General features: G+C 33.9%; 1 protein-coding gene across 1 annotated transcript in view; it reads right to left on the bottom strand.

The window, feature by feature from the left end:
• Window positions 1-416: 416 nt before the first annotated feature.
• The window catches only part of scinlb (scinderin like b), a 42,660-nt gene continuing 26,577 nt past the window's right edge, over window positions 417-16,499 (bottom strand). Inside the window, exons 10-17 of the mRNA XM_056473089.1 lie at window positions 14,345-14,478; window positions 14,170-14,256; window positions 10,388-10,562; window positions 6,139-6,313; window positions 5,950-6,065; window positions 5,339-5,416; window positions 4,350-4,410; window positions 417-1,207 (exon numbers count right to left, since the gene is read on the bottom strand). Coding sequence (XP_056329064.1) covers window positions 1,047-1,207; window positions 4,350-4,410; window positions 5,339-5,416; window positions 5,950-6,065; window positions 6,139-6,313; window positions 10,388-10,562; window positions 14,170-14,256; window positions 14,345-14,478 — 987 coding nt within the window. The 3' untranslated portion in view covers window positions 417-1,046. The remainder of the gene's footprint in view (window positions 1,208-4,349; window positions 4,411-5,338; window positions 5,417-5,949; window positions 6,066-6,138; window positions 6,314-10,387; window positions 10,563-14,169; window positions 14,257-14,344; window positions 14,479-16,499) is intronic.

Below are 16,499 nucleotides of genomic sequence, written 5' to 3'. Positions count from 1 at the left end.
CGTCACACACACACACACACACACACCACACATGGGTATTTCTAGATATTCATTCTATGGCATCTTTAAATAAATCATTCACCACTGAGATTTTTGGAGTAGGTTAAATTAGTAAATATTTTTTAAAAGTCTCTTCTGCTCATTAAGGTGAAATATTAGTTTAAAATAGCTGGCTTCTAATTTAACGCATCTTAAAATGTCATTTTCAGTGTCACATGAACCTTGAGGAAATATTCTGATATTATGATATAATGATAAAGAAATGTTTCTTGTTGACGGTTTAATATTTATGTGGAATAACTTTATTTTAAATACACTTTTTTATGTCTTTACTTTGACTAACTGAAAGAATCTTAGTGGAAAAAAACACGCTGTATAATCTTGTTGAGTTTGTGTGTATACAAATAAAGTAAATGTACTGCAAAACCATCTCAAAATTTATTCAATGTAACATCAAAGTACAAGCTGGAAACATATCAGTGGCTTGAGTGTAAAAAAAAAGTTAAAAAAGAAATTTTACTAACATGTAAACGTTTTAAAAATCATAGCAAGGCCAACCAAATAAATAGTCCAAAGACTTTCAACAAAATAACAAGGGCATCATAGGGGATCTTCAATTTACTAATATGATTGCTGAATGACTTTAAAAAAAAAAAAGATTATTCAGACAGCCAGATCTGTTTTGTACACAGTTAGACATCCATTTTATAGGACTTTATGCTTAATAAAACTGTAGTTAAGAACATTTTCGTAAATTTTTTCTAAAAATTTTTCGTAATTTTCTCTCATTTAAAAAATAAACAGTTTGTTTGATGAGAACTAAATAAGCTATTTGATTTCATTTCTATGATGGCAAGTTACATCCATACTAGTTACATCCAATGCCCACTACCATTATTGGCAAACAAGAATGTAAAGCCCCCCAAAAAATACAAAGTGCACCTTAAAGTGAGACGGGCAGTTCAACAATCTGAAAGAAAGCTGCAATTCATGGCACAGGAACAGGAAGTGCTTGTATACGAAAAGACAAGGGTGCAGTTCTGGGTTTAAAAGCGAGCCCGGATTCTATCCAGAGGGTCGGAGTCCCACATGTTTGCGTCCCACGCCTGGAACCATCCGGTGAAGGTTGGAGGCTCGGACCCCTGCTTTATGGTAGTAATGGCCAGCCCGCGACGGCCAGCGGGATCAGAGTCCACATACTCTTTAGCTAAACACAGAACACACACTCAGTACACAGATACTTTACACGATATACTTAAAAATGACTTTTGCTGCTTGTTGAATCTACTTATTTAAAATGAGCTGAATCAACATTCTTGAGGGTTTTTTTGGGACAACTTAATTGTTTCAATCCACTTCAATTTGTAAAAACGATTCAACATTAACTTCGATCAATTTGTGTTGGGACAACATGAAGCAACTGTGTAGAACCCAGCATTTTTTCCCAGTGTATAGAGAGCTAGACTGTTCACATATCTGTTAATTAACAGTTGGATTTTACTGGATTTTCTCCTTATTGATGGTTTTGAGTTGCATTATGGGAGCTTTATCTCTGCCCTGACCATTTCCAGTGTTGTCCCTTTAATTCTGTGACTTTTATTGACATTTATAACATTGGTCTCAATTTACAATACGGTTCTTTACTTAAAAAAAGTGAGTACACAAAGCAACACAACTGATTGTGTACAGTTATCTTAAGTCTTAAAAGTTGTTAGTTACAATAGGTTGTACTCACATTTTTTAAGTAATCACTTTGATGTATTTACCACCAAGAAATCAGAATGAACAATACCTTTCCCACAGCATTTATTAATCATAGTGCAACATTTATGTAAACTATTGCATTTTAAAAATCCAAAGTTGCATTTGATAACATTAGTTAACTTTTTTCAGTAATGTTAACAATTGTTTGTTCATGTTAGTATATAACATTTTTTCCTTCACTTTTGTCAATTGGTAAAGTTTTGTTCCTCGCCACTGTCACCACTGGCTTGCTTATTTTCGGACTTGTGGAGCTCCGCATCGATGGATTTGCTCTTCAGTGTTTGGACTTTCAGCAGTGAAATTAAACTACACTGAAATGAACAACTGAAACTTCAACTCTGAAATCTGGACTTTAATAGAACTTCTACGTTAAGCTGCTTTGACAATCTACATTGTAAACACGCTTTAAAAATAAACATGAATTGAATTAAATAAATGACCTATAGTAGCACTAACTAATGGAAACTTACTGTTAAGTTTTACCAAAATGATACATAGAAATAAATCCAGAACAGAAGGGAAAAAAACGGGTAGCACATTACTTGTTTTTTGAACCATAATTAAAAAGCATAGCAAAGGTAATATACTGTACTGTTTCAAAAATGTAAATAAAAGTGATTTTGTTATACTGTTAACTTATTGTTGTTAAATTTTTTAAAAGTATTGTTGTTCCCATAATGCAATTCTAAAGCATAAATATATGTAAACACCCCCAAAAAAATCACAAGCTACTGTATGGGCAACTATTAATTACCAGATTTGTTTTATTTACCAACTATTAATTACCAGATTTGTTTTACTGTCTAAAAGAATGATGTACAGTTGAAGTCACAATTATTAGCCCTCTTGTGATTTTAAAAAATATATACAGTATATTTTCCAAACGATGATTAACAGAGCAAGGAATTTTTCACGGTATTTGCTGTTTCACTGTTTTTTCCTTCTGGAAAAAGTCTTATTTTATTTCGGCTACAATAAAAGCAGTTAAAAAACATTTAAAGGTCAATATTATTAGCCCTCTTAAGCAATAATTTTGTTCGATTATCTACAGAACAAAACATCGTCATACAATAACTTGCCTAATTAATCTAGTTAAGCCTTTAAATGTCACTTTAAGCTATATAGAAGTGTCTTAAAAAATATCTAGTAAAATATTATTTACTGTCATCATGGCAAAGATAAACTAAATCAATTATTAGAAATGAGTTATTAAAAATATTATGTTAAACCGAAATTGTGGAAAAATATACAGGGGGGCTAATAATTCTGACTTCAACTGTACATTTGAAGGCAAAATTATTAACGCTCTTGTAAAATTTGAATTCTTTTTCAAAGATTTCCCAAGTGCTGTTTAAAGAGAGACTTTTTCAACACATTTTGAATCAGTATAGTTTTAATGACTCATTTCTTTTGTCTTTGCCCTGATCACATAATAGTTTACTTGTTATTTAGCAAGATACTAGTCTGTGCAATATAAAAGGCTATATATGTATGTATATATATATATATATATATATATATATATATATATATATATATATATATATATATATATATATATATATATATATATATATATATATATATATATATGTATATATACAGGTGAAGTCAGAATTATTAGCCCCCCTGTTTATTTTTTACCCAATTTCTGTTTAACAGAGGAGATGTTTTTCAACATATTTCTAAACATAATAGTTTTAATAACTCATTTCTAATAACTGATTATTTTACCTTTGCCATGATAACAGTACATGCTATTTGCCTATATTTTTTCCAAGACACTAGTATTCAGCTTAAAGTGACATTTAAAAGCTTAACTAGGTTAATTAGGTTAACTAGGCAGGTTGGGTAATTAGACAAATTATTGTATAGTGATGGTTTGTTTTATAGACTATCGAAAAATATAATAATTTTGACCTTAAAATGGATTTAAAAAAAATTAAAAACTGCTTTTACTCTAGCCGAAATAAAACAAATAAGACTTTCTCCAGAGGAAAAAATATTATCAGACATACTGTGAAAATTTCCTTGCTCTGTTAAACATCATTTGGGAAATATTTAATAAAGAAAAAAATTCAAAGGGGGGCTAATAATTCTGACTACAACTGTATATATGCTCTGTTGAACATCACTTGGAAAATATTTTTAAAAGTATACAAATGTATATAGGAGGTCTATTCATTTTGCCTTCAGCTGTATGTTTGTAGGCCAACTGTAAATCAGCATCAGTCTGGTTTCCTCAACAAAAAGCCAACAGGATTTTTCCACTGGCTTCGGATTTAATGCAGAAAATAAGCTCTGCGTCCAAAAAAAGTTTAAGATTCTTACACATTTTGTGAGCTGTCTATTTAATCATTAGGATTACATAGCTATGGTTTGACTATAAACAAAGCTTTCACCACCATTAAGCTTTATTTATTTTTACTGTAGAATAAATGATTTTTTTCAGGCATTTAACAAAAAAAACATATGACTGAATTTGAGGTTCAAAAAAGAACAGAAAAATATGTTTCTCTTCAGAGAAAAGCTTGATAAAACAGTTTTGTATGAAATTCAATTAGTAGAATAACCTTGTCACTTACCGATTTTTGGTGACCCAGTCTTTTCGACTTCATTGGCTTCATTACCAACCCAAAGAAAGATCTAGAAAGAGCAACAGTTTTTTCAGCATTGTCAGCCAATAGCTACAAGTACTAACAGCTACAGTCTAAACCAGCGGTTCTCAACCTGTTTGACTCTAAGACCCCTCATTATCCAGGAGCTTCCGTGTAATGTCAGACAAAAGGCCCGAATACAGAATGGAAGTGGAAGTGAAGAGCAAATGGGTGTGATGTCATTTCAAACTAAATCAGGCCAAAATGTAATTTAGAGTTTGTTTTAATGATTTTTTTTTTTAAAGTTTGGCTTTTCCTAAAGTGTCTTTTTACCCCTAGACAAAAAAGAACCTTGCTGCAGACATAGTTTTAAAATAATATAGTTATTACAATTATTACATTGGGTAACACTTTATTTTGACGGTCCATTTGAGTATTAGTAGACTGTCTGCTTAATATCCGTTGATACTGCTCCTTCAACAAACATTTAACTGACTATAAGAAACTTGGGTAGTACGTGTCAACTTACACACCCTAACCCCAACCTAACAGTCTACTTATAATATAATGAGAATTAGTCGGCATGTAACTTAAATTCAACATACCATCTAAATAAAGTGTGACCCTATATTTATAATCATTTTAATTTCTTTTCTGTTTACCTCTATATACCTTTCCATTTGTTTTTGATTAGGGAATAATAAAGGTTTCAATTTATTTTAACCTAATTATATTAAAGATTGACATAATAGAAAAAATATATTCATCAAAGAAATGTAATAAATTTAAATCAAAAGAAATTCCCAACACATTTTTTCCACACGATTTATATCTAAAAGGACACAAATGAAAGTTAGAAATAAAAATAAAGCCTGTTTTGTCTTATTTTTGAAGTCCCCTGATCATTTCTTCGTCCCAGTTCCCCTGTTTGAGAACCACCGCTCATACTGTGGAAGTCATACTGTGTGCCAACTCACCTGATCCCAGGTGTCAAGCAACATGACATCATCAGTGGCCAGGTCTGACTGATTGAAATCTCCAGGAACCTCCTCAACCTGAGAGAAAGACCAAGACAATTTCACGTTTCATCACATCTACATCATCACATCTACAAACTACAGCTTTCCTCTCTGTCACTGTGTCTGAAATCGCTCACTTAACTACTATTTTGTCTACTAAAATCAGCAAATCTAACATGAAGCAAACAAAAAAATAATACCAAAAATCCTGAATTAGTTGCATTTCCACCTAGTTGTTAGAGCAGCTGTCCGTAGTATTGGTAACCTAGTAGTAACCACCAGTAAACAAGCACAATAGACAAGCATAATAGTCTTACCTCAGTGAAGTTTGCTAGGTGGAAGAGTGCTATTTACTTATGTTTTGTTATTCAACTAAATAAAAATCTGATTAAGGAATACTACAAACAGAAAGTATTTAAATACTGTGGAGCAAGTTCATTGGCTGCTGAGCTCACAGCAACCAATCACCTGTGCCCTGAAGTGTAGTGTTTGGAAGCAGATTGGATAAGACATATCAGCCTGCAAGTGCATATCAGAACTTTCAGACACATTGCGTGACTCTCACTTACAACTAGCCGGCCAGTTTTATTGGAGCAACCAAACAGACGTGGAGGTTTGACAGAACGTTGAAGAGCTGGGGATTTCTGATAGTCCTTCTTTCCTCCCAAAGGATTCCAGAATGAATCTGAAGACAGAGACACGTCTGAAACGAGTTCACATTATACATAAAACATTTAGAAACCTGTCCTGACACTCACCAGTTTCTTTACCCTCTGGCACATCTGTGGATGGTCCTCCAAGCACACTCACAACATACTTAGCAGCAGCCATTTCTTCATCACTGGCTCCTGTCCCTTTCCACACAAACACACCCCCGGACGTCTTCAGCACAAACACATCATTGGTGTTTAAGCTAGTTGCAGATGGTTTAACCTGTAATAGAAGATAAATGGAGTGATTTAAAAGACAGGTTGACCAAAGACAGGTTCTACTTTGAAATCAAATTAGAGAAAGTGATTTTACATACTAAGGGATCTATTTTAACCATTTAGGTGCAAAGTCTAAAACGCAGGGCGCTGGGCTTTGTTATTTTAAGGGCGGAAAAATACGCTCTGCACCGTGGCGCATGGTCTAACACAGTTCAGTTGATTCTCTTAATGAGTTCTGGTGGGTGTGTTTGGAGAATAAACCAATAAGTCTCATCTCCCATTCCCTTTAAGAGTCAGTTGTGTTGCGCCATGCTGCATTGCTATTTAAATGGCGGATATGTAAGCGTACGTAAAACTGAACACTTCACTAGCGAGAAAACAGTTAAACTGACCAACTGCAGTGAGAGGATAAAGAATGAGCCTCCTCCAATTGGCGTTTACTTTCACTTTCTCTCTTTTGTTGATAAGGAAACGTGTTGTACGCAGAGACATCCATTAGTCTACGTAATTAATTTCGTTTGTTAAGCGCAGAGATTTGTTTCAAAACTATTTCTAAATTCAGTTCTAATTTCCAGCAAATGAATAAATGAACAATAATAATGAAGTGGGGTCAAACAACTGAGTTATATCCAAATACACATGCTGTGCCCCATATGGTCCAAAACCTGACAGGTGGACAAATCTAAGCTTGTTTTTATAAAAAATATATAATATATAAATAATACTACTACTAATAATAACATTATACAAAAGCAAACTGTCGTGAATAAACTAAAAAAGCCCCCCTGAGATGAAGAAGGGATTGAGGCAGTGGTTTTTATATTCATGTAGAAAATAATATTTTTTGTAATATTTTAATTCTTTAATTCTTTTTCATTTGTAAAGATATTTGCGTATTGCTGTACATCCTGTGTTTTTTAAGCAATGTGTAAGGGAGGCGCATAACTAACGCGCTCTGCGCTGGACTTTAGACCTGCTCTCGGGTCTGCTGGTCTATCGCAGCTATTTTAATTCCTCAAAATAGCAACGTGCCAACAATGCGCTATGGATTAATGGATTCGCTATTTAAACAACGTGGCGAAAAATGGGAAAATTAAGGTTTTCCCGTCAGGGCAAAACCTTATTGCGCCGGGTGTATGATAGGGCCCATAGACTTTATATGAAATATAAGTAAACTGTTCAATTTGGTGGAAATAAAATGTCAAAACATGGTTAAATAATGTCCTAACTGTCATGAATTCTTATGAGCTGTGATTGATTGAATTCAATCAAAATTTGTACATGTTTAAATAAGTGTTGGCTGTTATATTAGGAGAACTAAGTGTTCATTTCACGACATAAAATGTGAGACGCAACACTTTCAGAATGGTTAAAACAAAAGTGCAACATAAGCATGAGATTATCTTGACACGCAACTGAGAAATCTCTAAATAGAATCTTGCAATAGTTGCCCCGCCTTCAAGTTCTTCTGATTGGTCCATTGCTGTATATCTGACAGTGAAGAGCAGCACTGTGTAAAAGTACTTTTAACTTGGCACTTGACGCAAATGTTAAAGTCTTACATATTCGTCAAGCACATATTTACATTGAAAAACAAAAGAAAAGTAGTGCATTGGAACAGAAAATGTGTCTGAAGAAATCAGCCAGTTCAGGAATCAGCCAAGAGGCTGAAGTTACTCCAGGGTTGGATGTTTCAGCAGGACAATGACTCAAAGTACAGTTCCAGATCTACCAAGGAATTCATACTCAAACACAATGGAATGTTCTAGAATGGCCATCCCAGTCCCCAGATTTGACATCATCGAAAATCTATGGATTGGTTTGAAAAGGGCCGTTCATGCTCAGCACCCATCAAACCTGACTGAACTGGAAAATTATGCAAAGAAGAATGGTCCAAACTGGCTTCAGGAAGACCGTCACTGGCTGTGTTCTATTTCCAGTTATCCCCCTATGCCCTATTCATTTAGAACATTCTAACATTTAAACTTGGAAAATACATTAAGTTCATCACTCTTAGGTGTAGGCCTAATTTGCTTTCAAAGTATTTTAACAGTTCAGTTTTAGCGATTTCATGTTTACAATTGTGCTCCCTTCACAGTGCACTTTGAAAACATTTTGAACACAGCCATGGCTCATGACGAAAGCTGTAGGTAACCTAAAAGCAGAATTTCTGTTACGTCCCTAAAGCTTGTGAAAACAAAAAACATAGCATACGTTAATGCTTTTAATTTATAGTAGGTATTTATTAAGTATCCAAGGGCGTAGGTTTGCACTTGACATTGGTGAGGACGGCTGAATCAAACAACATTCCTTATTATGCTATATATGCTATAATTTATTTAACTGCTATTTAAATATATTAATAATTAATCCTTTCTTCATACAGTTTATTAAGTTTTAGGCGTGTAGCCAAGGTGGGTTCGGGTAGTTCGAAAGACCAAAAGTTGGATTATTATTATTTTTTAAAAAATTTTTCTTATTATTCATATGACCAAATTCTGACTAAGGAAAGCTAAATGTTCTGACCAGATTGTTATTTGCCTATAGGCTTCAGTGTTTAATTTAAAACAAGTTTTAACAGATTTCTAAAAAAAATAATAATAATTTAATGATCGATGATAATAAATTTGTATTTTTAAAAATAAATATCTTTTCATAATTAAAAAAAATAATTCATTATTTATAGAACTGTATTATAAAACATACAGTTTAAATGCACATTCTTAAATAAACACTTATAACAGTAAAATAGTATGGTAAGCAATTTCACAAAAATGGTTGAAAATTTTTTTGAAACATCATTGATACAATATTATGCATATTTAAACAGAAAATCATGTCAATATTATTATTAAATTAGAATTTTTTCATTTCATAATAAATAATAAATATTAAATTTCCTTTCCTAATAAGTAGCTTCATTATTTATTTATTTATATGATTTCCATATGAGATTAGAATAGTGTTAGCTTTTGTGAGTGATTTTATGTTTTAGAATAGAATATGGAATGTTCTCAATAATATTTGTAATGGAAACATAGGCCCTATATGTGTCATTTACATATAATTCAAGATCAGAGCATAATTATGGGCGTTTTACGTTATAACTAACATGATTCAAATGATGGATCTGCGACAGAGAAACTGCGGATTTAGGGAGACACTCGTCACTACATCGTTCTTTTCCCAAACGATGCATAGTACTATGATAGTTCAGCCGCAAGTTACGTCGTTGTTTGGTAAACGCTCCCCATGCGACATTTACTCTACAGAACCACACGTCATTCAGTGAAATGGCTAAAACATTTAAATTGTTTGACTTTTAAAAAAAAAATTAATAGATGTTGTAAATATTAGATATTAATTTCACTGGTCAAGCTCACTGTTTGAAACTGTTTGCAATATACGTTATTCGGCATACTGCGAATATTTAGTTTCATCACAGTGTCATTACAATGAATTACCATATAAATCATTTTGGCAACCTATTTGTATTACATTTTAGTGTGGGTGTCTTCTATAAATCACAATGATTTATGCTCAGAAAAAATACATACATACAAAGACAAGGAACTTTCTAAATACCAATATAACAACCATTTTATAGTCTCCAAGAAATCAAACCTAACCATTTGACTTTGTTAGCTCACATTGCTAGATCTGTGTCGAACAATTAATTTGCCCTTCTAATATTTAATTGAAATTTGAAAAAGCACTTCTTGTTTGTTTTCAGTCAAATTGTCAGATCACGTATATCTTAGGAAGTGGGCGTGGCTAACATATTTAATCACATGACAACAAATAGAAATGTTGAGCATGAGGAGTCCGTTAGGTTGTAATAACCCTCTCCAAACCCTTTTCCCCATCTTTCTGAATGAAATGCCTACTTACTACAACAATCAGCTCGCAGTAGAAAAACAAGCCACGCCCACTGTTGTTTCACTTAATATTCAGTTTATTGCGTCACAATACAAAACAATTAACAGTCGCAGCTTTCGGTTCATGGGGACTTTAAAGCTGTATTATGCTTTAATCTCGTCTTTGACTCATGTATGGGAGTATTGGGACTGTTACTGACCTCTACAGCACGAGTGGCTTTTGAAGTGCTCTGCCGGATGTGGAAGAGGCGCGTGGCGGCCGGCTTGGTCTGGCCATCTTTGCGGGACGTTCCTCCAGTATGAATTATCATTGGTTTGCCCTTAAACAGACTCATCAGATGAGGAGGTTCCTGACCCTGTGTCACTCGTACCTGAGCAGTGGATTTAGAAAAAAAAGTTATATATACAGTCGAAGTTGAATTTTTTTTCTCTTTTAAATATTTCCCAAAATATGTTTAACAGAGCAAGGAAATTTTCACAGTATGTCTGATAATATTTTTTCTTCTGGAGAAAGTCTTATTTGTTTAAATGTCACTTTAAGCTGTAGAGAAGTGTCTTGAAAAATATCAAAGCGATTTACAGCTGAGGAGGCATTCAGTGATTCAATAAGAGGAGGCAATACACACAAGATGTGCTTGCTAAACAAATGAACTGTAAGTGCTCAGAGATTTAGGTGCTAGAGTAAGGGGGAGTGTTTTGTTTTCTTTTAAGAGAGAGAAGAGTGTTTCTACAGGTGGTTTGTCAAGCCCACTCACCTGTGTGAAGCACACTTCATAAATGCATAAGGTGCATCCCAAATCGCATACCTATGCACTATTCTACGCCATTTTGTAGTATAAATAGTGTAAGTAGTGCATTCACACTGAAAACTCTAAAATAATAAGTGCACTTTAATTACCCGGATGATGCACTCCATTCAGCCGGTGAAAAATGAAGTGTGGAATGATGGACACCGCACGCACTCAACAGTCACAGCTTTGCTCATGTAGTAGAAGGAGTGGAGCTATCTGGCTCACATCATGTTGGATAACTATTTATTTTGGATTATGAAAGCAAAATTCTCCTACGAAAGTGATTATAGCGCCTCCCGATGGTGAATACAGTTATACTCACGGCAGGTATTATTTGATTATTTGTTAATTTATTTCACTGATTTGACAACCGCCAAACGTCATCAGGGAATCGGTTTGAATTTCCGCTTAGTAAAAAAACATTAGTGTTCCATTAGGGACGACACTACATTCATATACTATGCTGTTGAGTGCGTAAGTGCATAAGTACATAGTGCATGAGTGCATAGTGTGCCATTTGGGACGCAGCTATAGTGTTTTTTGTTTAAGAAGAAAGAAAGTCTCTTCTGAAGTCTACAAGTGGTTTGTCTTATTAGTATGTGTTTACTGATGATACATATGACTACAACTGGATTAATGAATCCATATGAATGAGTTTACTCAAAAGATATTATCGCTTACTGCAATGAACACATGTAATTTAGGCTTTTGTTCACATATATACACACAAATGCACAACATATGGTTAACACATGCTAGAACAAATCTTTCTTTTTTTTGTGCGTGCATGAGCGCAATTTGTGTTTCAAAGACTAACTAAAGCCTCATGGTAAATGATTAAAAATGTTTCATTTCTGGGTGAAGCAACATGCATTTAAAGAAGCAGTTCACCCAAAAATAAAACTCTCATTTGTTTCCACCCAAAAGAGGTTTCAAACCTTCATGAGTTTCTTTTTTTTCTGTTGGACTCAAAATAAGATATTTTGACGAATGTTGGAAGCCAGTGTCACTTGATATCCATTGTAGGTAAAACAAATACTATGTCTAAGTCAATGGTTACCAGTTTCCAACATTTTTCTAAATATTTCCTTTTGTGTTCAACAGAAAAAAGAAATTCAAATGGGTTTGTAAGTATCATTCATTCATTTTCTTTTTGGGTTAGTCACTTTATTAAACAGGGGTTGTCACAGCCAAATGAACTGCCAACTTATCCAGCATACGTTTTACGCAGTGGATGCCCTTCCAGCTGCGGTTTGTAAGTATATGACAGAATTTTGAGTTTTAAATGAACTATCCTTTTCAAAGCTGTTCTTATCATGATCGCCCTCTAGTGGTTATCAGCAAAAATACAGCTAATGTTGGATTCTAAGTTATAATCGTTTGTACACAATGGGGAAAATATAAGAAAGGAAACACTTAAACTATCCTAATTTAACTAATTATCATGTGGGGGTTTCCTTTTTGCTTTATATAAACTTTTGGTAGCTAACAAGTGTTTAGATATCAGATTCAGAATTTGGGAAGCAAATTAGTGGCTTGATGAAATTCATTTTCCTTTGGCTTAGTTCTCTTTGTTCCTACTGGGACACTTTATCATACTAGGCATGGGACAAAAACCAGTTTCAAGGTTTACTGCTGTTTGGAAAACAAATTTAATACCACTAAAATGTTCTGTTATACCGTTCCAAAGTTATATGTAATAATTTTTTTTAAGAAATAAGTGTTTTTAAAAACTAATGAAGAAAGTAGAAGTCAATGATGTATTTTAACTATTTAGCCTGACATGCTAAATGTTACAAGATATTATAAATGTTACTTAAAATAAATTGTGTTTAATGGGGAAAGTTTTTTTTGTTCTTGTTTTAACCAGACATTTACAATGTACTTATTTTAGAGCAGTAATCACAATACCGCGATACTGTGAATCCATGTTTTTTATCTAATGTTATCATACCATCAGAAATTTATACTGGCCCATGCCTACATCATACATAACAAATATTTTTGTCATTCTGTACAATTTGGTGGGTCTGTTTTCTGTTTCCTCTAGATAAAAGTTTAAGTTTAGTTGAACTACCGATTTAAAGTTAGAAGTCAGAAAAGACTTTACAGTATAATTCTACATTAATTTCTATTTGAAAATAAAAATGCTGTACTGTTCACTAAAGAATACTGAAAACATTCTCTCATGGTTTCTAAAAAATATGAAGCCATAGAGACATTTTAAACATTTGCATTGTTTATTGCACTGAATAATTAATATATATTATAATATATATCGCGGTACATTCTGCTGTGGCGACCCCCTAATTAATAAAGGAACTAAGCCGAAATGAAAATGAATGAATGAATGAATTATAATATATGAATAATATTTTATAAATAATATTATTTATATACAAAAACTGCATTACCCATGATGCTGTAAAATATTCCACCAATCAAGAATTCACAGCAAGCAAAGGACACCCAATTTATATATTTATAAGTGGGCAAATTTGCCCAGGATGCCTGGGTTAAACCCCTATTCTTTTGCAAAGGACATCCTGGGACTACAGAGAGTCGGGATCTCGGTATAATGTCTCATTCGAAATACGGCACTCATTGAGTAGTCCCCATCAATATACTAGTGTTCAACAGAATACAGAAAGTCAAACAGGTTTGGAACAAGTAAAGTGTGAGGAAATTATTACAGAATTTCCAATTGTTTTGGGTGACATCATTCAAACAACGACTTATAAAATATGCCCTATGATTGTACACATAGACATCACCTATATGACTGCAGGTTAACTATGTTTATATATAATAGCATTAACTGTTAAAAGCTATTAGTTACTAGTTAATTAGTTAAAGTTATTAGTAATTAATAAAGTTATGGTAACTAATAACTTTTCTGAATTTGATTGTAATGCAGGAATGTGTACCTTTTGTAAAGCTGGTTTGAAACAATAACTAGTGTGAAAAGCCCTATACAATAAACTTGAATCAAATGTGGAAAAAACATCCAGAACCTGCTAAAAAAACAATAAAGCACTCTTCAATATGTGATTTGCAATAATAGAGACTACATACTAATCAGGCATGTGACCATATTAGCCAAAACACCCCTAAATCAACGATCATAATAATGTGTCGCTGTGTTTTTCAATGCTGTTTTCTGGCACAGACTGATGATTTTTTTTCACCTGACTGGAGCTCCTCCCATGGAGTCGTCCAGCTGGACTGTGAGGAAAGCAGAAGCTGCCAGCTCATCCTGAGTGCACTTTAGCCCCTGCCTGAAATGCAATCACACTCTGTTCACATGCTGCAAACACACACCACAGATAATACAGCAGATAACAGTATAAATCTGTGTGGACTGACCAGGTGTAGATGATGTACTGCTCTCTGCTTCCCTGTTTGTAGCTGTAGAGGATCAGGTAACAGTCTCCTCCAAAGAACTGGCCGTAGGTCTTGGGGTCCACTGGCACACGAGCTCCTCCCTCCACACGCCAGATCTGATTTAGACCAACATCACTGATTAAAACGTTCAAGCAAGATTCAACATTGAACTTTAATATGCACTGAATACAAGCACTGGATTCATTACCCGCAGGGGAATGGTTTATAATATATTGTGTAAACAGAATTAGAAGAATGCCATTTGGAAATATGGATAATGGTAAGGGTAAATGCAGTTCTGATATTAATATTATTGTCTTAGAGAAAAATCTGTCAATACATGAATCTTTTTTTAAAGGAAACGCCTTAACATTTATGGACAATACATTTAATGCAGACATTAACATACATTCTCTAATTACAATATTTCTTATAGAATTAGTGTAAATCTAACAACATGCTAGCATGAAAAAGCGTGCTGCTAACATGTTTCTAGCACAATTAGCACACTTAATAATAATAATTATTATTATTATAAATAATTCCATTTATTTAGCGCTTTTCTGGACACTCAAAGCGATTTTTTGGGGGGAATCTCCTCATCCACCACCAGTGTGCAGCATCCACCTAATGCGACGGCAGCCATATTGTGCCAGACCACACACCACAACACACAAGCTGATTGGTGAAGAGGAGACAGAGTGATGAAGCCAATTATGATATGGGGATGTTTAGGAGGCCATGATGGACAGTCTTTTGCGAAGGACATCCTTGGACCACAGAGAGTCGGGATCTCGGTTTAACGTCTCATCCGAAAGACGGCACTCATTGAGCAGTCCCCATCAATATACTGGGGCATTAGGACCCACATAGACTGCAGGTTGAGCGCACTCTGCTGGTCTCACTAACATCACTTCCAGCAGTAACCTAGATTCAGTGTTGTCAACTTAGCAATTTTGCTGCTAGATTTAGCAACTGTTCATACTACCCTAGCAACTTGTTTTTCAAAAAGCACCTAGCAACAAATTTAGCACTTTTTAACATTCATTTTGGCTACTTTTAGCAGTTTTTTAAAAAGTGACTCAGAAGAGGAGACTGCGGGCGTCACTCAGGAGAGTAAATTGCTAGCTCAGATTGTTTTTCATAATTGTTAATTTACTGATATTTGTTAACATATATAATTGTTGGTAATTTAGGAAGCAATAAATTTCATTAGTGCTATAATTCTTGTCACTTTCACAAAAGTGTTAATTTCACAAGTTAAAAAGAGTAAGTACACAAGCTGTGATTGTTTAATAGAATGTAACTTGTTATTATCAGTGTTATATTTAAAAATAAAAAATTCTTATCAAAAAGTGTTTATCATTTTTACAAATAGTCAACTATATTTTTCATACAAATCTAAATGGACATATTTCAAATATTGTTTTTATGTAAGATGTAGTTTTTTATGTAAGATATAGTTTTGAGTTGCGATTACGCAATGACGTCATCACGCAAAGTAATATGTTAATAAGAATCTATTTCTTGTGCATCTAGATGTAATGTTTTAATATAATCTAATACATGGTGCCTCAGAGAGTAGAATGACGGGCTTACGCTTGTCAGATACTACGTGATGACATCACTGATATGCAAATTACTGTGTGATGTCATCTGGCAACATTAAGCTACTTTTCGGGCAGACTTTAGCTACTTTTCATTGGAAATAGTTGGCAACACTGCCTAGCTGTCCCATGTGGTCTCCCATCCAGGTACTGATCGGGCGCAGCCCTGCATAGCTTCAGTGGGCACTTCTAGCATGATTTAATAGCTTGTTTCTAGCATATTTTCTACATATGCGTTTTAACATATTGTGTGCATGAATTGAACACATGGCTAACATGATTTACACACAATTCCCATGAATTTGCATGTTGCTAGAATAATCATTCTCTTTTTTATACATAGGCTAACACATTAGCATAATGGTAACTTTAATTTGCACATTGCTTGAATGTGAAAAAGCAATGATGATTAGGGGGAAATCAATACCATTTCTGCCTTTTTTTAATACAGCCTTCATATAAAATATTTAAATATCTAAGCACTTTTTTCCTGTCATAGCTTAATTTTTAGCAACCATAACTCCAGTGTC

This window comes from Danio aesculapii, chromosome 2 (genome assembly GCF_903798145.1).
Source record: "Danio aesculapii chromosome 2, fDanAes4.1, whole genome shotgun sequence".
Lineage (NCBI taxonomy): Eukaryota > Metazoa > Chordata > Actinopteri > Cypriniformes > Danionidae > Danio > Danio aesculapii.
The sequence above is the reverse complement of the archived record's forward strand: the minus strand, read 5'-3'. Positions and strand labels throughout refer to the sequence as shown.